The 25883-nt window shown below is 56.0% G+C and overlaps 1 protein-coding gene across 5 annotated transcripts in view; it reads right to left on the bottom strand.

Annotated features, from left to right (window-relative positions):
• CARD11 (caspase recruitment domain family member 11) overlaps positions 1-25883 on the bottom strand; it is a 112727-nt gene that overhangs the window by 2385 nt on the left and 84459 nt on the right. For 4 of the 5 annotated variants that reach the window (XM_058569385.1, XM_058569390.1, XM_058569389.1 and 1 more), the window contains 19 exons: positions 25601-25780; positions 24499-24651; positions 23863-23988; positions 23004-23201; positions 20893-21069; positions 19845-19896; positions 18381-18463; positions 17142-17242; positions 16115-16167; positions 13954-14086; positions 13132-13333; positions 12543-12669; positions 10042-10282; positions 9296-9392; positions 8754-8849; positions 7004-7139; positions 5836-6015; positions 2182-2306; positions 510-625 (listed from right to left, as the gene is read on the bottom strand). In XM_058569385.1, the coding sequence (XP_058425368.1) occupies positions 510-625; positions 2182-2306; positions 5836-6015; positions 7004-7139; positions 8754-8849; positions 9296-9392; positions 10042-10282; positions 12543-12669; positions 13132-13333; positions 13954-14086; positions 16115-16167; positions 17142-17242; positions 18381-18463; positions 19845-19896; positions 20893-21069; positions 23004-23201; positions 23863-23988; positions 24499-24651; positions 25601-25780 (2576 nt within the window). The remainder of the gene's footprint in view (positions 1-509; positions 626-2181; positions 2307-5835; positions 6016-7003; positions 7140-8753; positions 8850-9295; positions 9393-10041; positions 10283-12542; positions 12670-13131; positions 13334-13953; positions 14087-16114; positions 16168-17141; positions 17243-18380; positions 18464-19844; positions 19897-20892; positions 21070-23003; positions 23202-23862; positions 23989-24498; positions 24652-25600; positions 25781-25883) is intronic. The other variant, XM_058569388.1, reaches the window with a different exon arrangement.

The following is a 25883-nucleotide window of genomic DNA, read 5'->3' as shown; positions in this document are numbered from 1 at the left end:
CCTGTCTCATTCAGAATAAAATGTCACATCCTTCCCACGGCTGACAGGCCCGGAGTGGTCTGGACCCCCCTTGGCTGCAAGGTCAGCTCTTATCACCCTGCCCATGCCAGCCTCCTCCAGGCTGTGCCTGCCTCGGGGTCTGGGCGCCAGCTGTGCCCTGTGCCCAGAGCACATCTCCTCCGTCACCTCCAGCACCTGCCCTGCCCACCCTCACTGTGGCGGGTCTCCTCCAACGTCAGCTTCCTGCCCACCTGGGTCCGCGGTGCCCAGCCATCCCTCCCACACTTGTCCCCCGACACGTTCTACGTGTGTGTGTCCCTGTCTCTGTTGCTGGGGGTCAGGGGCTGTGTCCGCCCTGGACTGCAGTCTGGCCCACAACAAAGACTCACTAAAGGGACGAGCGGTGGGGACACAGACACAGCCAGCTGTTGTTGGTGGGAACCCGAGGCCTGGTGGGGTGCGAGGGAGAGAAGGGGGCACCTTAGGGCCCGGGGGTCTCAGAGCCTTACCTGAACCTCTTGATGTTCTTCTCTGACACCCGGATGAGGAGCACGATGGGGTAGATGCTGGACTTGATCAAGTCCCTGGTGCAGCTGATGCCGGCCTCCAGCAGACAATGCTTGTTCTGCAAGCAAAGCGGCCGGCGGTCAGCAGCGCACACCGCCCCCCACCAGCTCCTCCAGCCTGACGGGCGCCTGGGGCGGCCCCGCGATGCAGGGTCAGGCTCAGAGGACAGACGTGGTGGGGGCGAGAGCCCTGCGTGCCACGGGCTGAAGTGGGGACCAACCCAAGGTGACACTTGCTCCCCACGAGACGAGGGCCCCACCCGCCTGGACACCTGGTTCCCCTGCGCTGTGCAGAGCCACGGGCATTGGCAGAGACGGGGTACCCAGCCCGAGGTGAGTCAGGCGGTGTGAGTTTTAATAAAAGTCAGAATCAGCACGGAGGGCACCTGCCCCCTGCTCGGCCCAGGAAGGAAGGCATCCTTGGTACTTGGCACGGGGTGGAGAGCCCCTGAAAGGTGGGGCGGGCTGTGGGCCCTGGGTGCATCTGCAAGCATTCTCAAACATGATTCCCTGGGGCCCGCGAGCTCTTCATTTCTGAAGAAGGACAATCTCTGTTGTGCTGAAGGCGTCACTTCAAAAAAAAAACCTTTGCAGCAAGATAGAACACGGGTATAGACAAGCGCACGTGTTCCCAAGCGTGCAGCTCGGTGAATTTTCACAAACTGGATGTACCTGTGGAAGCAGCACCCAGGCCCAGAGGTAGAGATGACCAGCTCCAGACCCCCCCATGCTCCTTCTGGTCACTGCCCCCCTCCCCACCAGCGTGGCCACCAGCGGGACTTCTAACTGCATGGATCCATTAGATGGCTAAACTTTTCGCTAAGAGTATCTCGATTTCAACCCGGTCCGCTCATTTTCTATCCACTCCAGCCGTCAGAATTCCCTAAACTGCTCCAACCCAGGCTTTAAACCAACGGCTCAAGGCTGGCGGATGGCTCTGCCAGTGCTTTTATCTGTGTGAGTGGCAAGGTGGGGAGGGCGCAGAAGTGACTGTCAGCTGGACGGCACATGCAGAGTTCCCGGCTGGGCACCTGCTCCTGCTACCCCCAAGGTCACTGCCCACCGTGGAGCCGACCCCCAGACCTGGGGCAGCACTTGGCTGCCGTGGGCTGCAGCCGGGCTTTCATTAGGCCCTAGAACAAGAAGGAACTCAGTGCTCAGGGCCAATAAGGGTCACCCCTAAACTGCATGCAGACACCTCTCCTGCATCGCTGCCAATAACCCTCTGACGCTCCATTTTCCCTCATTTGGAGAACATAATACCTGTCACCCACCTGCTCTCCCTGTCTCTGGCCGTGACACGCTCTCTGTCTCTGGCCTTTGTTATCACAGGCAGACACCCCCCCCCCCCAAAAACAATGCGAACTGGAACACCTGCACCAGGAAGCCATCAGAAATAGAAGGTGGTTTCAAAATATAAATGCACATCAGAGCCCGGAGAACAAGGGCGTGGAGAGAGATGGGCAGGTGAAGGAGACAGGGAAAAGGAGAAAGTTGGCCTGTGGGGAGGGAGGGTGAGAGCAACTCTGCATCTCACCCCTGTCCACGGCTGAGGTGGCCTCACAAAGATAATTGGGCGGGTCTCACCCCCATCCGGCCCCCAGCCCCGCCTCACCTTGGCCGCCACAGCTTCGATGTTGGCGGGAACAATGCATTCAAAAGTGTTGGGGTTCTTCTCTCGGGAGTAGATGATGGTCTCCGTCTTCTGCTTCCGGAGGAACTCATCTCTCGTGACAACATCTGCGCGGAGAGAAAGGCCAGTCCTGAGGGCGGGACGAGGTGGTCTTGGGTTGATTGTCCCATCCAGGCTCTGCCTCCCCCTTCTGGGCTAGACCGAATTCCATGTCCGATCCCCTTCTGGCCATGTTTAAATGAACCCTGTCTCCTTCACTAGACTATGAGGCTTCTTGAGGGCAGGGTCAAGATCATATTTCTCCCCACTCCCCACGGCAGCCCACGGAATAGGTGCATAATAAACACTCGCAGTTTGGCTTCTCAGTAATAAGTCTCATTACAAAGTAGCTCAGGCACTGGGGTGCAATACTGGTCACCAGGCACCTATCACGAAGGACTTCCTGTTCCACGCATCTTTCCACCCATCATCCATCTATCCATCATCCATCTATCTATCCATCCATCCACCCGTCGTCATCCCTCCATCCATCTAGCCATCATCTATCCTTCCTTCCATCCATCATCCATCCATCTATCCATTATCCATCCATCCACTCATCTATCCACCCATCCATTAATTTAATAATTCAACATTTATTGAAAACTTATTAAGGGTCAGGCATTAAGAATAAAAATATAATAAAACCATAGCTGTTGTACTTGAGGACCTACGACCTAGCTGGGGAGAAGAATGTGGGATACAGATGTAAAACAATTTAGTAGGTGCAGTAAATGGCTACTCATTGTGGGAGCACTGAGGAGGTACGGGGGGAAAGTGGGGCAGGTGGGCTTCCTGGAGGAGAAGGAGCATGTTGGAGGCTCACTTACTTGCTGGGTGACCCCAAACACGTCTTTAACCTCTCATGTTCTCCACTTGTGAAGGCGAAGGGTGGAGTAAGGCCAAGCCTGGAATTCCCTGCTAAGGCCCAGGCTGGCTGGGGGGAGCCCACACCAACCCCCAGTTCAGCATGCACACTTACAGCACGCACACTTACAGTGTGCAGTGGAAGTGAGCTGGAAGGGATCTGGGGCAAGCCAGCAGGCGAGGAGCTCCGGGGGATTTTGGGGGAGGGAGGAAGGCTTGAACTCCTGCCCTGACAGCACCTGTGGCCACCTGGCCATGAATGCACCAAGGAGAAGATGGGACACATTTGCAGAGTTCAAGGGGCTAAGTGGGGTTTTCAAGTCAGGTTTTTTACCAAGCCTCCTATTGGCCAAAACGAAAATGCTTGGGGCCTCAGGCAGAAATGAAGTCCCTCTCCCGGAGCCTCCCGGGAAGGCGTGTGTGGTCCGGGGGGTGCACACCCCCAAAAGGTTCCTGCACCCAACAGCTGGGACCTGGAGAGCCCTGGAGTTGGGCGGGCCTTGCTGAGAAAGGAGATGGGCACTCCGGTGGCTGCAGCAGCTGGGGCTCAGAGAGGCATGGGCCCCAAGTCTGTGCCCTGCCTGCTCCACCTACGGGGACAGGAACCCAGAACCCATGCTGGGTGTGGCCCCAGGACGGCCTCTGCCCATCCACGAGCCCTTGACCAATACGAGGAATGGCTGCCATTATCTGGTTTTGCAGGCCAGGAAACAGAGAGGTTGATAACTTGCCTCACATCAAGCAGCAGGGGGAGGGGGCAGGGGAGAACTTGAACTGAAGGCCACTCGCCTCAAAGAACACAATCCTTCCTTCCAACCAACCACACCGTCTGCCGGGGCCCTCCTGGACCGGGGCTGGAGGGGCCTAGCCTCCGGGAAGGAGGACGCTGGGTGTGCAGCCTCTCACCTCCCACAGAGCCGGCATCCCCAAGACCTTGGGTTCTTCGGTGCCAACATTTAAGGCTGTGGACCCAGGAATCAGAGGAGGTGGTTCTGCTCCTGCTTGGACCCTTACTGTGGGGCTTACTGAGAAAGGTCAGCAGCAATGGCAAGACTTAAGGCTCATGGAAGCCTTGTCTGGGCCAGGGACGGTTCTGAATGCTGGTTCTCCGCCCGGGCCCCACGTGAGAACCACCAGGGAGCTTTGCACAAACTACTCCCGATGGACACGTCTGCACGATGGAATGCTTCTCAGCAGCAGAAGGAGCAACAAGACGATGAATCTCAGAAACATTATGTTGGGTGAGAGGAGCCGGATACCAACAATCCCATACTGCATGGTTCCATTTATAGAAAATTCTAGAAAATGCAAACTAACATGTGACAGGGAGCAGATCAACAGCGCATGGGGCAGGAGGCGGAGGGAGGGACACAACCATAAAGGGGCCCAAGGGAACTTTTTGGGGAGACACAGTGTTGTGTATCCTGCTTGGGGCTGTGGTCACAAGGGCGTACACACTCGTCCAGACACATTCAAGCACACACTTACAAAGGGGACATGTTGTTGTGTGTAAATTGTACCTCAACCTTGACATCCCTACTTCACACCCATTAGGATGGCCATTATTAAAAAAAACAAGACAGAAAATAACAAGTGTTGTTGAGGATGGGGACACACTGGAACCCTTGTGCACTGTTGGTAGGGATGTAAAATGGTGCAGCTGTTGTGGAAAAGAGTGTGGCAGTTTAAAAATCAAAAACATAAACATAGAATGACCACATGATCCAGTAGTTCCAGTCTTGGGTGTAGACCCCAAATCACAAAAAGCAGAGACTCAAACAGATACTCGTACGCCCATGTTCACAGGGCACTATTCACAACTGCCAAAGGGTGTTAACAACCCAAGTGTCCATTGGCGGATGAATGGATAAAGAAAATGTGGTCCATCCATACAATGGAACATTGTTCAGACTTAAAAAGGAGATTCTGACGCCTGCTACCACATAGATGGACCTTGAAGACATTATGCTAAGTGCAACAAGCCAGTCACAGCAGGACAAACCCTGTATGATTCCACTTGCATGAGGACCTAAGAGTCGTCAAGTTCATAGAGACAGAGAGCCGAAGGGTGGGTGCTGGGGCCGGGGTAGGAGGATGGGAGTTAGTGTTTAATGGGGGCAGAATTTCAGTTTGGGAAGATGAAAAAGTTCTGGAGATGGACGGTGGTGATGGTTGCACAACAATGTGAATGTATTTAATACCACTGAATTGCATACTTACAAATGGTTAAAATGGTAAATTTTATGTTTTATTTACTTTGCCATAACTAAAAATATACCCTGGACATTTAATTGGTCTGGGGTGGGCCTGGACACCCACAGATTTAAATACGGACAATGCTGAGGATGATTCTAGCACACAGCCAGGATTAGGGCTCCGTGCTCTGTCTGTGAGGGGTACTATCATTGTCCACCAGCCACACATGAGGACGTGGAGGCCCAGAGCTAGAGGGCAGCTCACCTCCTGTGTAAGGGCCCAGAGTGGGGACCCCAAGTTGAGTCTCCTGCTGACCCTGTGACCTTTGCCCTGTCACCTCAGTGTAAAATGGGGAAGAGAATGCTCTCGCTGCTCCTGGGGTCCCGTGAACTCACAGAGGGAGGCCATGGGAACACGGACTGCAGGCTCTCCCTCCCCGCACACACCAAGTGCCTCCCCAGCCCCTTTATGCGACAAGACACGACGGAAGAGGAGAGGAGTGGACGGGCTCCCAGGGCGGCGTGAGGCACTCACCTGGCTTGCACATGGTGAACTCCATCGCGCCCCCCGAGTTGAGCAGCTTCTGGACAAGTGCCTTGGCCAGCATGGTGGGCGTGAAGAGGACGGGCCGGCGGCGCTCGCAGTAGAAGGCGCGCACCAGGCTGTAGGGGATCAGGCTGAGGTTCTTGCTGAGGTCGCTCTCGGGGTCCAGCTCTGGGAGGGGACAGGAAAGGACTGGCCGTGAGACCCCTGCCCGCCTGGCGGTGGTGGGAGTCACAGAGACCCTGGGCGCCCTCTTGGCCTGATGGAGCCTTGAAAGCCTGTCGGCTGACTGCAAACCCACGGGCCCCAGGACACCCTTTGGCCATCCAGGAATATTTATGAAGTGACCCGTGTGCCAAGCCTTGTTCTGGGAGCTGCGGCGACAGCGCTGAGCCAGGCAGACGGCCCTGCCTCTCAGCACTCGTGTGCCAGGAGGGGCGAGGGTGGCGGGAGGCAGACAGAAGCGTGTAACAGACACACACAGACTGATCACTTCAGATGGTGCTGGGCTCTGAAGAAGGGGCCTGGAGCAGGACGGCCAGGGATGGCTCCTCTGAGGAGGGGCACAGACCGAGTCCAGCACCAAGAGAAGGAGCCTGGCGAGGAGAGCTTGAGCAAGAGCGGGCCGGGCAGAGGGCAAGGCAGACGCGAGGAGTGCGAGACCAATGGCTTGTCCCTTTTCTCCGCCCCCTGGCCTGGCTGCCCCGGCTCTGAAGCCCCAGGCCCTCCTCTGAGCATCAGTGCTGGGGACAGCCTGGCCCTGGGAGGAGGGGCGGGAGGGCTGGGCACCATGAGCAGAGCCTTCCACCAGGGACTGTGCACCGGGCGGCCCCTCGCTGGCTTGATGAATAGCAAGAGGCACGCAGTGGGGAGAGAAATCAATAAATGACCACTTTACAGTAAACAGCTCCAATTAACACGGGCATCTGGGCTCAAACCAACTAGAGCCAGTGTTAGGCGGGAGCTTGGCGGGATACCGCCCCAGGAGGCTGAGTGGTCCTCCGAGCCAAGGCCAGGCAGCTGCTCCCCAGATGGTAGCCCCCATTTTGAGGGAGCAGGCATCCTAGTGCCCCTCGAGGGGACCCACGTGGCCCATTCAGACCCCTGAGGCCACCGGGCCTGCAGGAGGCACGGAGGGGCCAGGCAGTCAGCACCATACCTTCCTGCTTCTCGGTCAAGAGCTTGGTGGTGTCTAGCGAGGACCGGGCCAGGCTCCCCAGCGGGCTCCCCGAGACGATGCGCACTCGCTCATTGCTGTTCATCCGCTTGTACTTGTTCTCGGACCTGCTGACGAACTGGGGGACAGAGGGAGGGCAGAGCATGGCTTCCAACCCCATCCAGCCGCCTCTACCCCGACTCTGCAGACCTCTGCTCAGGCCCCAGCTCTGCCCCGGGGCCAGGGTCAGTCAACTCCCCTGTACAGAGAGGAGATACCCAGCAGGTGGCGCGAGTCCTTTGGCTGTTTGGGATGTCACTGTAGGTAAATAAGTGAATAAACACCACTCACTCTCCCCCAACCAGGCATGAAACCTGCTGGGTGCTGGTCCAGAGCAGGCCCACCACCAGGCCCTCTTACAATCCTTTCTTCTGCATCCCGGGGGAACTGTGGGCACAGCCCACGTGAGCACAGCCCATGTGAGCACACTGGCACCTGGAGTGGCCCAGCTACTGAAGGCCTTGGCCGGGAGCCCCCGCCGGCAGGCCAGCCCACAGACTGCGCAGCTGGTGGGCACGTGCAGGATGACTTCATCTCCTGCAACATCGTGCTCTCTACACCCTCTGCCTCAGCATCCCTAAGAGGCCTGCTCCCTTCTACAATTCATTTGGGTCCTGGAGGGCAGAAGGGGACGCCCCAATGGTGGGCACAGAACCAGGTTCCCGCCATATTCCCTGGGCTCCTTTGAATCTCTCCATGCCCTCCTTCTGCACGGAGGAGAATCCAGGAGCTGGGGGCTTGGCCTGGCCCTGCTGTTAACCAGCCTTGGAGTGAGTCACCCAGATGCTCAAGGTTTCAGACTCTTGTATGACATGTGGGCACAATAACGTGCCCACGGTCCTGCCTTCAGGAGCACCTCAGACTTCACCAGCGTTCCCTTCCACCTCCGAAAGTGTCTTTCTGCTACCTGTCCGTGTCTACCTGGGTTTTAGGGTCACACCTGTAACTATCTCTCTGGGTTTCCTATGTTCCACCATCAGGATGGAGCAGTGGAGGGACACTCGAGCTCCACTGGGGCCTGAGTAGCCCCACACCAACTGGAACATCCTCGTGGGGCTACAGCTCAGTATCCCTCTCTCAGCCTCTGTCAACTGGTGACAGAGGAAATGGCCACACACAATGCTTCTGCATTTATGTGAAACCACTTCTGAAGATATCACCCACTATGCTATTCAACGTTCCCTGTATTATGATCCATGCCCAAAAAAAAAAAAAAAAATCCTTTTAGAATTAAGTACAAGGGAAAAATTCTTTCTGGTCTTGAAGAGCTAAAACATTTCTGTGGTCAGATAAGATTTAAAGAATCTGCTGGGTTTCCCTTTTGTCCTTGGCTGCCAGGATGCTCAAATTTAATGCTCAATCTGAAGGTCTAAACTGACCTGGATATCTGGAATGTTAACTGATACACTGTTTCTGATTTTTCTTTTAATATTGGAACAGCTGAGTTAAGTTTCTTTTAGCCTCAAATCTTTTATGAAAGCAGGGTTTGCTTGTAACAGGCATGGAGACTGTCTACCGACCTGTCACTGAGGATCAAATGTTGCGGGAGATGTGAGGCGCTGTGAAAAGTTGCAAGTGGTGTAGAGACACAAAGCACTGTCATTCTGATAGAGGCTTCTCTTCTCAGTAGGGAGAGGGCAGAGCCGCAGCAAAATGGGGCTGAGAAGTCAGTAGGCGCTCTGGGGAGCTTTACCTGGAGGAGTTGGCCAAAAAGGAAACTTGCTCGCGAGAGGCGGGGGCTGACCCGGGGGTCACTGGTGGAAAGCGGCTCTTCAGGCTGCAGGGTGTTCTGAAATCAGTTTATCAGTCAGACCGCTGGGCTTGGCAGGACACGAGAGCACACTAATGCCACTGAGAACCAGAGACGCGCCCCCAGACCCCTCTGTGCTAAAGGGGGAGAAGCCTCGCCATGGGGCAAAGTGTTCCAGATGCGGAGCAAGCCTGGAAGGGTAAGAGGAGCCCCGAGACTTGTGCCAACAGAGACCAGAGATGGCAGAGGGAAGGCCTGCATCCCAGCCAGATGGAAAACCCTGGCTCAGCCATCACCGTCACCTCAAAGTCAGAGGCCGGGGGAGGACAGAGGGCGGGGCTCCTTCTGGAGGGGTGTCCAATTCCCGAGGAACCAAGTTCCCTGTAATCCATCATCCCAATCAGATTAATGGCTCCCACTTGTTACCCCTCAATAAAAGACCCGGGGAAGTGGTGTGAGGCGGGCAGGGCTGCTGGGTGACCTACCCGGAGAGCCCTCAGGGTGTGGTGGGCTGTGTCCGCCTCCTCCCGGCTGCCCCTGTGCATCAGGCGCTGCAGCTTGACCAGGAGGAGCTGCTGGGCTCTGCAGAGGCGAGAGGGGAGGGCGAGGATCAGGGGTGGCAGCAGACCCCAGGGGTAAGCCCCAGGCAGGGGGTGCGTGCCCGGCCCTGTGCAAGGGGTAAGCTCTGAGCCCCAGGGGCACCCCAGGGAAGACATGGCGCCTTCAATCTGGGCTTGAATCCTGCTTCCAGCGCTGGCTCTGCGGGGCTGTGACAAAGTTGCCTAACTCCTCTGAGGCTTGCTTTCCTCATCTGTAAATCGGGTCTACAGATGCTGACCTCGCGGGGCTGGCCTGAGCAGCAGTGTTAGAGTCTACAGGTGCTTTACAGCCACACAGCATGTCTAATCAGGGGAGGCTGACACTCAGCCCTTGGCGGCTACTGCTCTGTAATTACGTAAAGATGTTGGAAGATGGCCTATGGAAAAGAAATGACTAATGACCGAGAGAGCAGAAAATCGAGCACCAAGCTGTCTGGTAATGACAGAAAGAGGGCGCTCTAGGATTTAATGAAGCAATGGGATTTTAGAGAGCAACATCCCTGGGGAGGCAGGGGAGGCTTCGACGCGGAGGAGGGAATGGGGGACCACACTGGTCAATAGGCATAGGCTCCCCCATGATCCCCTCTCCTGAGCTCCACAGCCCCCCAGCCCCGCCCGGGTTCCAGCCTCACCGGCTGTAGCTGGGTATGGTGCCCATGTCCAGGTCGTGGTCCGTGAAAGGGTCAACCCGTGCACACAGCCACTCATGCCTGTCCTGGTACATGGTGTCGCGGACGTGCACCACGTCGTCGCACTTCAGGGACATGGAGCAGGCGTCCAGCTGGCTGGAGATGTTCAGGTTCAGCCGGATGTAGAAGGAATCCCCCGATGTGATCAGGCCCTCCTCCATGTCCTTCAGCAGCTTCCGGTACCCTGCAGAAGGAAAGAAGGTAAAAGAAGCACCAGCTCTCTGTCGGCGAAGGGCCTCCTGCCCCTAAGACACCTCCTGGAGCAAATTCACTCACTGCCACCCCCACATAATGCACCCAACGTGATATGTTCCTCTTAGAGTTTGTGGCTAGAAACAGTTTGTCCTCTCTGATGAATGAGTAGAGGTGTCACTTATGGGTTTCCCTTTTTGTCTTGGCTGCCAAGAAGCTCAGAGCCAAATTCTGTGCCAAGTTGCAACAAATCTAGGATCTCTGCTATAATCTCCATGCCTTCCCCACCATTACATGGTGTCTGTTTTTCATTTTTTTCTTTAATTGACACATAACTTACAGTAAACCGTACACATTCTTAAGTATTCAGATTGATGAATTTTCACAACTGTATACACCTGGGTGACCACCACTCAGAACCATCTCTCATGCCCCCCTCTGTTAATACTCTTGACGAGTAATTGTTATCCTCACCGTATCACCACAGACAAGCTGTGCCTCCCTTCATAGAAATGGAACCAAATAGTATGTGCTCTTTCGTGTCTGGCTTCTATTGCTCAACATTGTGTTGGTAAGATTCATTCATGATGCTGCAATGTAGCATCATGTGCTCTTTTTCATTGCTATACAGTATTCCACATGGTGTTGATTTACCCTTTCTCTTGTGTGCACATTTGTGCTGTTTCCAGTTTTTGGTTATTACGAATAACTCTGCTATGAGCATTCTTACACATATCTTTTGGTGGGCATATGTAGTCATTTCTCTTGGATATGTTCACAGAAGTGGAATTACTAGGTCATTGATTATGTATATATTTAGTTTTAGTAGATATTACCAAATGGTTTTCCAACATGGTAGGACCGTGGCACATGTTGTTTTAACCTTATTTTAATATCATTGTCCTTTAGTGTAAATTTTTACAAATCTCTTTGACAGGAAGCAGGGCATAAACCATGAATACAATAAATGCAGCAAAGTGAACGTCTGTGACATAAATCCATAATACAAATCCAGAAATCAGCCCCACATGCAGAGACCTGCATAACACAGTGGAAGCTAAAAAGGTCCTAATAACCAGGCCCAGAAATAGCTCGTTAAACATACACACCACACATGCCAGGGTGATCTGAGCCAGCAGGGTTGTCTGATCAACGTTCATAGAGAAACAGGGATTCTGGGCCAGATCCTTCCCACCCACCTGGTCGGGGTCAACACCCACCGCCATTTGAGCTCTCCACCCCCTGGGAGGAAAGGCGCTACAAACGGGACTCTGCGAGGGGAAACCTTTCTTTCACTGAATTCCAGACTGTGGGCTATGCTGCTGCACAACTCTGGGGGGCACCGTTCCCATCACGTTCCATGGCACTGCTTGCCAGTGGGCAGTGTACTGCCCACAGACTTGCCGCTGGGCTGAAAGGCCAGGCTTGGGAGAGAGGAGGAGTCTGGGCCCTGTGTTTGGGGACAGAGCATCATTATCATATTCCGCACCGACCGGGCTCTGCTAGGAAGGAGTGTGGACGAGCAGGCGGCAGTGGGGACAGCTAGAGAGAAAGTGGCTATTTATGCTCTGTTGAAACATTCATGAGCCCTGGTGGTTAAAAATAAGATCCAGCTGCAGACATAATCATGCAGGAAAAAACCCAGAGGTGAGAATGAGAACTCAGATGCTGGCGAATGGAAGACAAAGCTCAGTGCTCACTGCCCGGGAGTCTTGGCCGAGAAAGTGGAGACATGATGGAGAAGCTGCCGAGGGCCAGATGAGTGGGCGCGGTGAGGCCTGGCTATCCTGGAGCAGGGACCCTAGAGTAAAAGGCCTGGCCCGTGATGCGGTTCAGCGGACCTGCTGGTGCCAGAGCCGCTGTCTATGTCAGGGCTGGGAAGCCCAAGGGAGGATGCAAACTTCAACCTGGCAGGGACAGGGGTGAGCTGGGCCTGGCCGGGATGCGGCCGTTGGCTGGGGGCCCTGCCCCCTCCTGCTGGGTCCAGCAGTCCACTGTGGCTGGGCGCGCTGTTTCCACTGTGAGCCGGGCGGGCAGCCCGAGGGGCACCAGAGCAGGCATGTCTGCACATGTGTTCATGTTCATCTCCCCTCCTGCCTGCTGTCCCATACCTGCCCCATTAGATCCTCCTGACGGGGTGGGGACCGGCTTATTCATACCACTGAATGGACAAGCAAGCAGAGGATGCTTGTCCAGGGTGTCACCCCGCCTGGTGTCCTGCCAGCGTAGTGCGTACAGTGTGGCGGCCTCACCTTCCTGATTGACTTTGTAGTGCAGTGTGACCGGGCCGCTGCACCTCTGGATGGTCCAGTGCGCCTCCTCCTTTGTGCATGTATCCAAGGGGACACTCTGCTTCTCGCCTCTGATGCAGCCTTCTAGCTAGATATCAAAGACACATTGTTCTTCCCGGGCTCCGCGGGTGAGCAGAGCCGCAGGAGAGAGACCGCTCCGCAAAGAAACGAAAGCATCTCTCCCCAACACTGACTAGCTCAGCGCTGCCGAGAGGGAAGAAAGCACCCCACTTAAATGGGGCTCATTTGCCTCCTGTCTACCACCCGGGGCATGAGTGTGCCAGTGTGTGTGCACGTGTGGGTGTACACAGGCTCTAGAAACACAAGCGAGGAGCTGCAGGGAGAAGGACTTGGAGGGGCACTTGTGGCGGGGAGCTGACAGCCCTGCCACCTTCCAGCTCCCTCCCGCTGGCCGGGAATCTGTAGCTTAATGCAAAGCTGGGGGGTTCGTCCTCTGTCAGCAGTAGGTATGCAGAGCAAAAGGAGGGAGAGCCACGGGCACCTGGGCTGTGCTGCCACCTTCCCCAGCCCCCAGCCCCCAGCCCCTCACCAGCAGCAGCTGTTGGCCCTCGTGCAGGCCTGCCTTCTCGGCCAGGGAGCCCGGCTTGACCGAGTGGACGAAGCTCCCGCGTGCGTTGCCCCCGAGCAGGGTGAGCTGGGAGATGAGACTGTCGCCGTTCAGCGTGGTGTGCTGCACCGAGGGCCCAGGACCCCGCACATGCCCCACGGATGTGACAGACGGCCGGAAGGGTCTGGCTCAGGAGATAAAAGAGAGGTCAGGTAGCTGTAATTAGGATACCTCTTCCGGGACACCAGAGGGCAGGACTCGGGTGCGGCCTCCCGGGTTCATCAGACGCCCAAGGAGATGCAACAGCTGCCTTAAGTGAGAAATCGCAACTGGCTCCTGCTGTAAAAACACAGACAAGAAGCTGAGCCGCCCTCCTGGCCGCAGTGGAGACACTGTCGCTGCGAGACCTGAGGTCATGCACGGGGCTGACCTTCTGCATCGGCTGAGCTGACTGGGCGTGCTGGCTACTCTGCTCCTCCTCGCACACCATGAGGGCTGCCGTGGGCACGGCCCACTGGGCTTTGGCGGGTCACAGGCGGGGCCCAGGGCCAGTTGGACATCAGAGTCCTGCCACCTTGTCTCTACCAAGCTGTGCGGCCCGGGGCAAGCCCCTTCCTCTCTGGGCTTGATCAGGGTCACGGCAAGTGATTTCTGAGTCTGGGATGCTATGACTCCAGGACTCTGATTCTAGGAGAATTCGGGGGTGACATGGATGGTCTCCTTTGCGGGGGACCCAGGGCGTGAATGGTCTTTACCCTATCCCTAGCCCCCACCCTGGCTTCCCCTTTCCCACGACCACGGTACCTTTCTAGAGAGAACTTCCTAAACATGAGGTTGACCTGCTCCAGGTCATAGGCGTCCAGGCCCTCAGACTGGTGGGAGGAGGAGGAGGAGTGGATGGAGGGGGGTCCGAAGGAGTAGCGCTCGTGACTGTCATCTGCAAAGGAGCGAGGGGCCATCAGGTTCCGGGAGCCAGTGCTGCACCGACGGCGGCCCCTGGACTTGCTGGGATGCTGGGGGAGGCTGGCCAGGGCCCTGGCTGCAGCCCAGTCCTCTGGCCCCTGCCCCTCCCTGCCTGCCTCCGGGGAAATTCTCCGCCTGGATGAGGAAGCTTGGAGGAGGGGCTGTATCAGTCAGTGGGTCCCTGAGGCCCCCAGGGGCAGAGGGTCCAGTCCTTGCATCCCCTCCAATAGAGCTCTTCCTCTGTCTCCAGGAGTCTCTCTTAGTAGGAAGCCTTGCCAGCGATCTGGATCTTAAGACTCCTTTTTTTGTATCTGGAAAAGGGGTCTCCATTAGCAGGTGCTAGTTCTGGTTTTGAATTGGGGTCTGTATTTTCATTTTGGGACTACCTTTGGTCTCACCACCATCTACCAGCTTCACAGCCTATGGGATTGAGGCAGGGCTGGAAAAGCAGAGTCTGGAAGAGTACAGAAACACCCCTTCTCTTCCCAGCTTAGCGAGACCCTAAGGATCCAGGGGAAAGATGCCCCCTCCACACTGCTCAGGCTGTTGGGATGGAGGATCTGCAAACCCTGCTCTGGGCTGATAACGGAGGCTTCTCTGCAAAGCGAATTTGTCCCGACACTGCAAAATGCTTTGGACTGCTGCCCAGAATTCTCTTCCCAGCTCTCCCCTTTCCAAAACTCCTTCAATTCTTCTTATTACCCAGCCTCCATTAGGTGCTAACCTCTCTTTAACACTTGATAGCTTCTGATGGTCCCCAATTAAGGAGAGCCACTAATCTTCCATTTTATCTGCTGGCAGCTGAGCTGGCGAGGGGTGGAGGCAGGGTGGGGGGGGGGCGGAACTGAGGGGGCTGGCAGGCCATACCGGGAGGATTCGGAGCCAGTCTCCGTGCTGCTGGCTCTGTGGGGGCCAGGGGACGCTGCCACCATCCCACAGCACCAAGCCATCTCCTGAGAGTCCAGAACCTTCCTGCCCCACCCCCTGCCCATCCAGTCAGATGCTCCCAGTTTGTACATCTGCATCCATCATCCTCACTGGTTCATAGCTATACCACCACGGTTTCTGCCACAGCAAGGACTCTGGGACATCTTTGTGTCCCGTGCACCTGTAACAGGGCCCGGCAAGGTGTGGAGGCTCAAGGTCTGCTGGGCTGAACGGGACCTCCTGGCCGTAAGGGGCAGTGGCTGGTGCCAAGCACTGGCTCTCTCCCTGGAGACCGAGCCTTCGTTTCCCGCTCTCTGCACGGTGTGTTCTGGGGCCAAGGAAATATCCCCTCCATCATACTAGCTCTGCCCGCGGGGCCGTCTTAGGATGACCACACACCCTCAGTCTCCCTGGTGCCTGCCTGCCCCACACCTCCAACTTCAAGGGAAGAAAAAGAACCTTAATTGCCACCACCCTCAGTCCCAGCCTCCACCCCCATTCCTACTACTTGGCTCGTTCAGGTTGGTTAACAGCTTAAGAGATGGATTCTTAGGAGGTCTCCCTGCCCCCAGTCCACCCTCACTCTACTGCTCCTTAATCTCTCTAAGGCTCCGTTTCTTCATCTGCAGAATGAGGGTGACAATAGATTTCTGCAAACAGTTGCTGAGAGTCGATTAAAATGGATCAGGCACACAGGACAAACACGGCCACAGGGCGTGGCTACGATCATGAAAGCTATTCTCTCTTAAAAACCCAGACCTAACTCTGATTCCTGCTCAGCAGCTGGACGGCCCCTAATGCCTCCAAAACAGAACAGGCTCCTCGCAGCACCCCCGGCCCTGCCAGCTCATCACAGGACAAAGGGACGTCCCATCTTCTATGCACATAGACAGCACTTGAGCCCTGCGCTCTTGGAATCCAGTCCACACAGCTTCCTGAGGACCTACTATGCACAGGGCTCCGTCCCGGGAGGACCCTGCTGGAGGGTCAGGGTGTGGGCAATGTGGTCCTACTCTTGACAGACGGCAGGTGGCCGCTCCACCTGGAACGCCTCTCACATCTGCCAGGTACCTACCGTCGAGGTCTAAGGCATCAAATCCACCGCTGTCGTTGTCTTCTTCAATCGTGCTGCAAGACACAAGGGAGGGATGGGAGAGCTCTCATGTGTGTGCATGTGGTCACGGGAGGGGGAAGGTTCCAGAATGTTCTGGCTTTCTGAGATGCCTTGCTTCTGAGAGCACAGGATGGATGGGAGAGGAAGGTCAGCAGGTGGGTGGAGGGCTATGGGCCGAGGGAGGGCTGGGCGGCCCGGCACCCTGCAGAGGCCACATCAGCTGGTGTGAGAAGGGGCATGAAGAACAGGGGAACAGAATCCCCGACAGCCCACCTGCTGGTTCCCACTCACTCTTCTCTGACACAGAGTACTTAACACCCATCTGAACTCAGAGGGGCTGCGCTGTGTGATGGGCCTAAAATCGTGGAGCGCCCCTCAGATGGGACTGGATGGAGGTGAGGTGTCAGCGTGTTCCAAGAGTTCTAAACTGTCCACATGTGGTTCTTGCCACAGAGTAATGAGGCCCAAACGAGGCCGTGGGCAGGACCGGAGCTGTGGATCCAGCCCTGCCAGCCACTCCTTGCTCTCAGCCCCGCCAGAAACCGCCCAACAATCTCGGACTTGGAGTGTGATAAGCCAACTGTCCGGCTGATTGGAAACACCAGCTGCCCAGGCGTACCTCTACTGTGGTTACACTAGTTGGGGACAATGATGGTTTTCAAGAGGTGAGGAGGGGGGAGAGGGAGGAGAGTGGGGAGGCCATTTATGGTGTCTATCACTCTTTGGCAGAAAATGCCAAGCTCCGGAACGAGGAACCCGATTTCTGGGCAGCATGGGGCAGAGTGGTGTAGGTTTCATTTGATAGCTAGCTGGGTGACCCTGGGAAAGCCACATGCCTTCTCTGGGCCTCAGCCTCCTCATCTGTAAAATGGGCGCCATCCTGCCTACACTTCCAGGTTGCCTCACAGACTGCTGAGTTAGTAAGCGTAGAGGGGTGCTCGTGGGTACCAGGCAAATGTCCCGCCTGCTCCCTCCACCTGTCACCCACCTCCGATGAGGCGCATCTTCCTTATAGCGCCTGACAATGGAGTCATTTCCTGGGGGCTCGGCAGTGATCGACATGATGCTGGAACGGCTCCGATGGGGCTGCTTCAGACACACACACAGATGTGTTACAGGGAGCCGGATATCTATACACCTGTGCCTCCGTGGGCATAAATATTATATACACAGGGACTAAATTTAACTCAGATGTGTCCCCGCCTCCGATGCAGGCAGTGTGGGCGCAGCAAGCTGGTTCTCAGCTGTGACCTTGGCCGGAGAAGGCCTGGGGCGGCTGCAGCCACCGAGCTGGGTGCACATCTGCTCGCACATCTGCTCGGCTAGGGAGGGGGCAGGGAGGACGCGGGCGAGAATCACCGAGGCTTGGGAGCCAAGGCAGGGCCTTGTACCCTGCACAGGCTGAAGTGGATGTTCCCTGGGCTGCACCAGCCTTAGGCACCAGTTCTGGATGAGAGGAAGACCTGCAGGCCTGGGGTGGTGGGGGCAACGGATGCCCCCTGGACAGCATGGCTGCTAGAGGGTGACCCTCTGAAACAAGGCCTGCTGGCTCCTGGCAAGGGCTGCCTTCAATGAGAGGCCTGGATTTCGCCCCCAGAGCTGCGATCAGACAGGAGTCATTCCTTATCACATCTCTGCCTCCCCAGGGCCTGATTTCGGAAGCTGAGCTGACAAGCTTCCCAGGGCTTCCCCTCGGGGTTAGAATATCTAATCCCACACCTTCTGCTGCCTGGCTAAGGGGAGTGACACTGGATCTGGTGGCTGGGACCCTGCCCGGACCTGCCCAGGTGTGCTGGAGCCAAGGTGTGGGGGGCGCTGGGCCGGGAGAGGGGGCACTGAGCCTTTGCTGTGCAGTGTTGGCAGCTCCAGCTGCTCGCAGCCCCCAGCCACCCACCTCCCCAGGCTGCCGGAGTTGCCAGGGGCTGAGGAGTTGCAGCAGAATTTTCATCTGCCTGTGCAATTCGCTACAGCCCCTCGGAGGCCCATCTCTTTCTCCCACCAAGTGTTAAATTGGGAGAGGAGGCGGCAAGAAGGTGTAAATACATCGTGAGGCTGTGGAAACATCTTTAAATAAACATAAGGAGGGCCTGGGCTGCAGCCCCAGAAGGGGAGTAATGCTGCTCACAGGCCCGGCTTGGAGAGGGCAGCGAGGGGGGCTGGGTGCCGAGGCAGACGAAGCCGGGGGCCTGAGCTGGAAGGGGAAGCGGCGGTGGGGCCCACGGCTTACCATCTTGGGGAATGAGCTGGTGATGGGCAGGGATCTGGAGGAGCTGGGGCTGATGTCCATGCCTTCTTCTTCAAGTCCCCTCCCTGTCCTCATCGAGGCGGGGCAGGAGGAGAGAGGGGAGGGGAGGGAAAAGGGAATTGAGACCCCTGCAGGCACTGAGCACACGGGAGCTGTCTTGTCTGGCTGGCATGTTCTCTCTCCCATGGGGGTTTCCTTGCTCTCATTTCCCCAGCTGACTCTAGGGTCCTGGAGGAGAGCCTGGTCTCGTTCACCAGCTCGTCCCTGCCTTCACCCAGGGCCAGGCTCAGGGCGGCCTCAGTCAGGCTGGACGATGTCATTTGTCTCTGAGGACCCCGGTGGCGTCCCCAGCTAGCACACTCTGTGGAACAGCAGGAACCGGGAGGATATATCTCTCATGGAGAGGGACTGTCCCTGCCAATTACGCCATCCTCAAAACAGACCCCATCGTCCCTACTAAACGGGCTGGCCGACCCAGGGACTGGGGCCAACTGGGAGAAGGGTTTGTCGCCTCCTCAGTGAAGACCCTGGCGCCCCTCCTGCTCCTTCAGGGGCAGGCTGGGGCTTCATGCACACTTCTCTCGGCCCTCATCTTGCTGCAGAGGAGCAGTCAGCTTTCCCATCCTTGTCCCCACACCTTGCTGTGCGTGCATGCACCTGTGGCCACCTTGAGGGATGAACCACATGTTGCACATCCCTGCCCCCAGCGCCTCGCCCTGTCTCTGCTCCCTGCTCTGTCCTGGATGCCCTTCCAGAGACCGTGTCCATTGGCCAAAAGTTTCCCTTTTCCAGGCGCAGTCTAAACGTCCCCTTCCTGACGTTCCTTCTCCATCCTTCTCCAGCCATCTCCATCCTTCCTCCAACCACTCTCTCTCGGGTGTCCAACACCACTTTCCACTGCCTCAGTGACAGCCCTGCCTGAGTACACAGCCCCTGGAAGCATCTACTTGGACCTGTTGGCACCCGGCATACAGCAGGTGCCTGATTCACCTGGGCAAACCCTCGCCGGCCATTGTCACTCCCAGAGCCATGGTGAGGACAGTGTGTATTGGAGAGCCTGGGGCTCACGGGTGGACTGGTGGGTGAACTGGCAGCCTCACACGCCCGGACCGCCCAGCCTAGAGTCTGGGAGGAAGATCGAGCAGTCCTCCAGTTGACAAGCCATGAGCAGAAACTTGAAGTTCAGCTGCAGTATCAGGGACTCTGGACGGACTCACAGGGAGGGGCCGTGGCGGAGGAACCACAGTCGTGAGGTTTCCGCGGTCAGGGCTCCTGCCCTCTCCGATGACAATGGACATTAATTACTATCTGGATGCCCCGCCACCCAGGGATCCCTGAGGCCTAGTCCAGGTTTACTTTGCAGGATTGATGGCCACAATGGGAGAAATAGATGGACTGAGAGAGTCAGAGTGACAGACAGGGGAGGGATCCGGGCGTCTCACTAACCTTGAAAATCTGATGTTCGCTTCAGGCTGATGGGGGATTTGGCTCTCTGCAGCTGAACGAGAGGGGAGGGGAGCAGAGAAGACAGAGGACACAAATCAAACAAGGCCTGGGACACATGTCACCAGAGTGAAGGAAAAAATAAATCGAGGCGAGCCTGTGTTGCCCCTGGTCACGTGGCCGCTGGATCACAGAAGGCACAGGACGCCTGTATACCCCGGGCATGCAGGCAGTGGCTGGTACAGACAAGCTCTCCCCTCGGGGATGCCGTGTGGCTCAGACGGTACAAGGGCCGAGAGTGGCAGAGGAGGAAGGAGTGAGCGGGAGTAGGAGGCTGAGCAGAGCTGGTATACAATGCAGGGGGATTTTCAGGAAAGGACGAGGCTTTCAGGCAGCTGCCTGGCCACCCTCGGCACGAGGCACCAGCAGTTCCCTGGCTGGCCTCCAATGTGCTGCCCTAGGCCTTTGGGCTCCACGTGTGCGGGGGCGGGGGTGGAGGTGGGACCAGGGGGGTAGCGGGGGGTGCGCAGAGGCACTGTCAGGCCCTGCTGGTCACGGCCCCTCTCATGTGAGATCGTCTCATTCATTCACTCACTCATTCATTCCTCATGGAGGGTCAGCTGTGTACCATGAAATGCACTAGATATTGAGCAGAGCAGAGGGGATTAGTGCTGTAACTCCAGCTCCCCAACTGGTGCCCATCACCAGCCACTAACACCAGTGAACTCATGATAGGTACTCAATACCTATTTGTTGAATAAACAAATGAATTTGGAAATAATGCTTACTTCATTCTCTCTCTCTTCTTAACTTCTGCTACAATTATACGAGATGAGAGAAATGGTAAAAAGCCAAAAGCACGAGCTGGCACAACTCCCATTTCTAGGACTGAACTAGGTCGAGTCACATCTGGGGTCTGAGACCCGCACCAGAACCACAGGTGGCCACGCTGCGTCCTCGCCTGCCTGGAGGGGGCTCCCAGCTCCCCGGCCCCGAGCCCGCAATGGCCTGACAATGGCACACGAGGCTCGGCCCCTCCGTGTGCTGGTACCTGGATGCCCTTCAGATTCATCCTGCGCTTTGGGGGGTGGTAGGGCAGGAAGTATCTGCTGTCTTCCGGTGACTCTTCTGAGGTTGAAGAATCGTCAGCTTCCTGACCGTTGGTCCTGGGGCTGGCGTCCCCAAAGTTCTGAGAGATGATGGTCACTGGCAGGTTCCTCGGCAGACTCTGGAGACAAAGAGAAGACAGTGCCAGTGATGGGGCATGAGGAGCAGCCACAGTCAGTGAAACAGCTCTGCTAACGGCGCCATCCTTCCCTGGGGCACACAAGCTTGAAACTCAGGATGGCCTGCTCTTCGATCCTGACCCCTGCATCCACCGGAAGCCAAGCCTTATCATTCCAGCCCAACTCTCTCTCCTCCTCACGAACCTCCCGCCTCATCTCCCTCCTACCAAGGGTCTGGGGCAGGCCCTCGTCTCCTTTTACAATAGTAAAGGGATTGCCTCCTAGTTGGTCTTGGTCCCCTAGATCTGATATGTCACCATGATATTCCCAATTTCCAGCCCTGTGCCTAAGCTACAAAGATAAAAAATATCGCTGAACGACGGGATAATGATAAAAACAGTGCCTGGGGCTGTCCTAAGTGCTTTAGATCATTGTGTGAAGCTGAGGTGCAGGGGCACTAAATAACTTCTGGTTGACCCCCCCAAAGCCACACAACACCCTCACGCTACACTGCCTCCAGACCCAAAGCCATCTGCCTTACTTTCCTGCACAGAATCCTTCAAGGTCCCAGAGTAACTAACGACAAAGGTCCTGAGCCTACAAGGCCTCTGCTACCTCCTGCTGACCTCTCCAGCCGCATCTCCTGTCTGTCCCTGCCTCTCAGCCTACGGATGACAGAACTGCCAATGTGGTCTGCCGACAGCATGCTCTGTGAGTCATTTGCTCATGCTGTCCCCGTGGCCTGGAATACCAGCCCCATTTTTCCTCTCCTAACTAGGTGCCATTAACAGCTTTCATTCATTTATTCAGCAAATATTCTCCGAGGGGCTCCCCTGTGCCTGGCACCGTGCCATGTGCCGGACAAACAGAGGGGCCTTCACAGAGCTTCTGCGTGATCACAGACTGTGGGAAATGCTTGAAAGGTTGACAGCATAACACAGAGGCTCCTGGTTTCCATTATGGGGGCCAGCAAAGGCCTCACCGAGGAAGTAACACTTCAGCTGAGGCCAGAAGGGGGCCAGAACTTGGCCAGGTGAAGTCAGGGGCACGGCACTCCAAGGGGAGGTCCTGAGGCAATCCAGGGCTTCTCCTATAGGAGGTCGTTCCAGAAACCCCAACGGACTGGAGGCCTCCTCCCCTGGGCTCCCACAGCACCCCTTTGACTTGTAGTTTACAACATTGTGTTGAAGTGTCATGTTCCTGGATTTGCCTCTCGTGCTAGGTTTAAGTGCTCTGAGGGGAGGGAGCGGGGCTTGTCTGGGTTTCCCCAGGCCACCGACTAGTGGTCGTGACCCCAGGCAAGTTCCTCAGCTGCTTGTGTCTGGGCTCCTTCCTCGGTAAATGAGGCCAGTCATCGTCCCTTCCCAGCAGGACAGTTCTGTGGGTTAAATGAGATCCCGCACAGAAGGCCCTGTGCAGGGTACCTGCACAGGACAGCACTCAAACCCACAGCTACAGCAAGGATAGTGTCGTTGGCTTTGGTGGCAGCATTCGGTCATTTCTGAATGCCCAGGGCCCTGCTGTGGCACGCACTCTGAACTTCATACCGTCTATAAATGACAGTTTCCTCATAGGCACTACTGACTTTAACAGGAACAGGGCATCTTAAACCCAGCGACTGCCCAGATGGTGGTGGGAACCCCAATACAAGGTCACCCGAGAGGCAGCTGAAGTCCTAAGAGGGAAGTGACTTGTCTGAGACACTCAGCTAGCAAGCAGCCAAGCTAGGGTTTTATCCTGCATTTTCTAACTTCAAAACCAATAGTTTCTACTTCACACGACACAGACACACAGAAGGTTCAAAGACATGGATTATTCTGGGCGTGGTAGGGAAGGTTATACTTCTGCATGGGAGGCAGTGACTCTGCTTGGCCACCGGCTGGTGTTTGGAGGCACCTCGCTTCAGGTGTCGGGGACGCGCCCAGCCCAGTCCCACCTGGTCAAGGCTGCCGCTGTCCTTGGAGAGGCGCCGGAGCTTGCTCTCCAGGTTGACGATGCAGGCCTCCCGCCGGACCATCTCAATCCTCATCTCGTCATTCTTCTCCTCCAGCTCGCGGATCTGTTTCCTATACTTGTCCTTTTCGACTAAGCACTGTGAGTACTGAGACTGCGCTGCGTCCCGGGAATGGAAGGCCTGCCAGGGAGGAGGACAGGACACTTTGCTTTTTCACTCCGACCAAACTAGACAGACATGGTCTCTAGCTAGTAAACCATCTTCCCAGCCCGGATGTCAGCCACATTGTCTCCTGCTCTTTTCTTGACCCCAATCACTACCTTCCTCAATAATACATATCACATATGTATCACAGACGCCGTTTATCCAGCCCTTGCTACAAGCCAGACACTGTACTAAGAACTCTGATGCAGTAACTCTTTGAGTCTACTCCCCGCCCCTATGAGGCAGTGTTGTTATTATTATTCCTGTTTCACAGATGAGGGCACTGAGGCTTCCAGGGGGAAGCTTGCCTGCAGTCACACACCTGATGAGCAGCAGGGCCTGAACCTGGCTGTTTTCCTCTAGAGACCAGGCATTTAAGGACCATATTCTGTGGTATGAGCGGCTGGAGTCCAGTGCCTGCCCCCACGATATTCACGTCTGCAAATTCCAAAAGCCTTTTGGGATGGAATTCATTTTTGGAATGGAAATAGGAAAGACGGATTCATAAGTAATTCCTGCATAGTTAATGACATTACACTGGGTGAAACATCCTGACAGACCCTAGTGGCTTGGGGTGGGGGCCCTGCTGTGCAGTCTGGCAGTCCCACAGCATCAGCTGTCCTAGGCAAGCCCGCACCTGGTCCCGCTCCCGCTCCACCTCCTCCAGCTGCAGCATGACTGTGTTCATGCGGTGCTTGTACATTTCGCAGTCCTTCCCCAGGGTCGAGCACTTCAGCTCCAGGTCTTCCTTCTCCTCCAGGTACTGCGGGAGACAGGGAGAAATTGATACGTGCATTAAGCAATCAGCAGGTCGGGGCTGACAGCTGTTTTCTAGCTGTGCTGTCCTCCTGGCTGGCTGGCTGGAGATGGCCTGGCCCTCCCCACATCACCTGTTCTTCTGCGAGTCAGCTTTCTGAATAGCAAGGACCACGGGAGTAGGCCAGTCAATCCACTGAGATTTGCTGTGGACCTATCATGTGCCAGGGCATGTAGTGCGGGACAGTACAGATAGCTTGTGTGCCCTACTGTGGCCTTCAGTCAGGAGGGGAAGACAGGTGCTATGCTAAGACTTACAATAACTCACAAATAACCACAAAGGTACTGACACTGGCACGCACAGGGAATTTATACCAGGGGTCAGACCTAGTCTCTAGAAGAGAGCATGGGGTTTTAGAGGTCCCGCTCCTCCCACCAGGGAGGTCCCTGGTGAGAAGGAGGCCAGCCAGGGCACCAGCTGGGTCGATGCTGTCCCCACCACCCGTGGGACTCCCACCTTGTCCCGCAGCTCCTCTGCCTGGCGGACCTCCTCCTGCAGGTTGTAGATCTTGTTGACAAGCTCCTGTCGGTCCTCCAGGGCCTCCTTGCGGTCATGCTCCAGGATGTCCAGGATGGCCTTGTCCGAGTCTGGCAGGCTGCGCTTTCCGGCCTGGGTAGGCAGATAGGAAGGTTTAAGGTTGCTGGGGGGTGGGGGGCCAGGGAGCACGGTGGACCCAGAAGGCGGGGGACAAAACCGCCAGGAGCAGACGGTTTTGTGCTAGGGAAGCAGAGGCAAGAGTCGCTGTCTTTTGGGGTCCTTATGCAGCTTAGTGTTTAAGAATTTTATCACCTGAAAGGAAGCATAAAGCCCACTTCTACTCGGGAGCATCCGATGCCTATTGTTCGGCGCTGGCTCTTATCAGAGGCGAGAGAAGCAGTTGCTGCTCCTCTAAACACTTCATTGGTGACAACAAAGAGAGGGCTGATCTGCCTTGCAGATGCTTCCCCTGAAATATCAATTAATCTGCCCCGATTAAACCGGGATTCATCCTCAGCTCCGAATCAGAGCCTTAGACACCAGGCAGCCAGTCCTGGAAGGAATGATTCAGGGGGAAGGGGAGGGATGCTTTCTTAATTTTCCCCGTCCATGTATTTTGGGATGTTATGCCTCAGTGACTTCCTCCTCCATCCCCACAAATGATTCTGTGATGACAAACGTGGAGAGGCATTTGAAGTTTTAACAAATCACAGAGCTGAGAGTTGAGTTTCTTGGAATCTTTAACGGCAAGTAGGTTTCCCGGATGTACTTTTCTCACAGCGCCCGGGGCACTGATTTCCATGTGAATGGCGATTTTCACTGAGTGCTTCAATTAAGGAAACACTGTCACAAGTACTCTCTCACATGATGTCATGTCTCTGAGAAGTGGGTGGCGTGATCACCCCACTTTACACAGGAGGAAACTAAGGCACGCAAGGATGACCTGAATCACCGGTGTCCTGCACTCAGCAAGTGGCGGCCCTGGGATTCACACCCAGGCAGACGTGTTGGTCCCCCAGACCCTCATCCTCCCTCTGCCCACACTGCCCTCCCTCTGCTCCCCCCCAACCCCCGCCCTCACCTGTATGATGGACTGCAGCTCCTGGATTTTGGTCTTCAGCATCTCATTCTCCCGCTCCAGTTCCAGAACCTGCTCCTTCTTGGGCCGATTCTCGATGTCGTTCTTCAGTTTCAGCGACTGATTCCGCTCCAGCTTGCATTCCTCCTCCATCTTATTCAACCGATGCTTTAGCTGATCAATCTGAAACACCCCAAGGGTGCCGAGGGGACAATGTAGTTGGCAGGAAACACTCAGAGAAGGCAATGCTTCCCCGAGTCCTAAAGAACTTCCAGCATGACCTGTG

Source organism: Diceros bicornis, chromosome 26 (assembly GCF_020826845.1).
Source record: "Diceros bicornis minor isolate mBicDic1 chromosome 26, mDicBic1.mat.cur, whole genome shotgun sequence".
NCBI classification, from domain to species: domain Eukaryota; kingdom Metazoa; phylum Chordata; class Mammalia; order Perissodactyla; family Rhinocerotidae; genus Diceros; species Diceros bicornis.
Note: the sequence above shows the minus strand (reverse complement) of the source record. Positions and strands in the feature narration are given on the sequence as shown.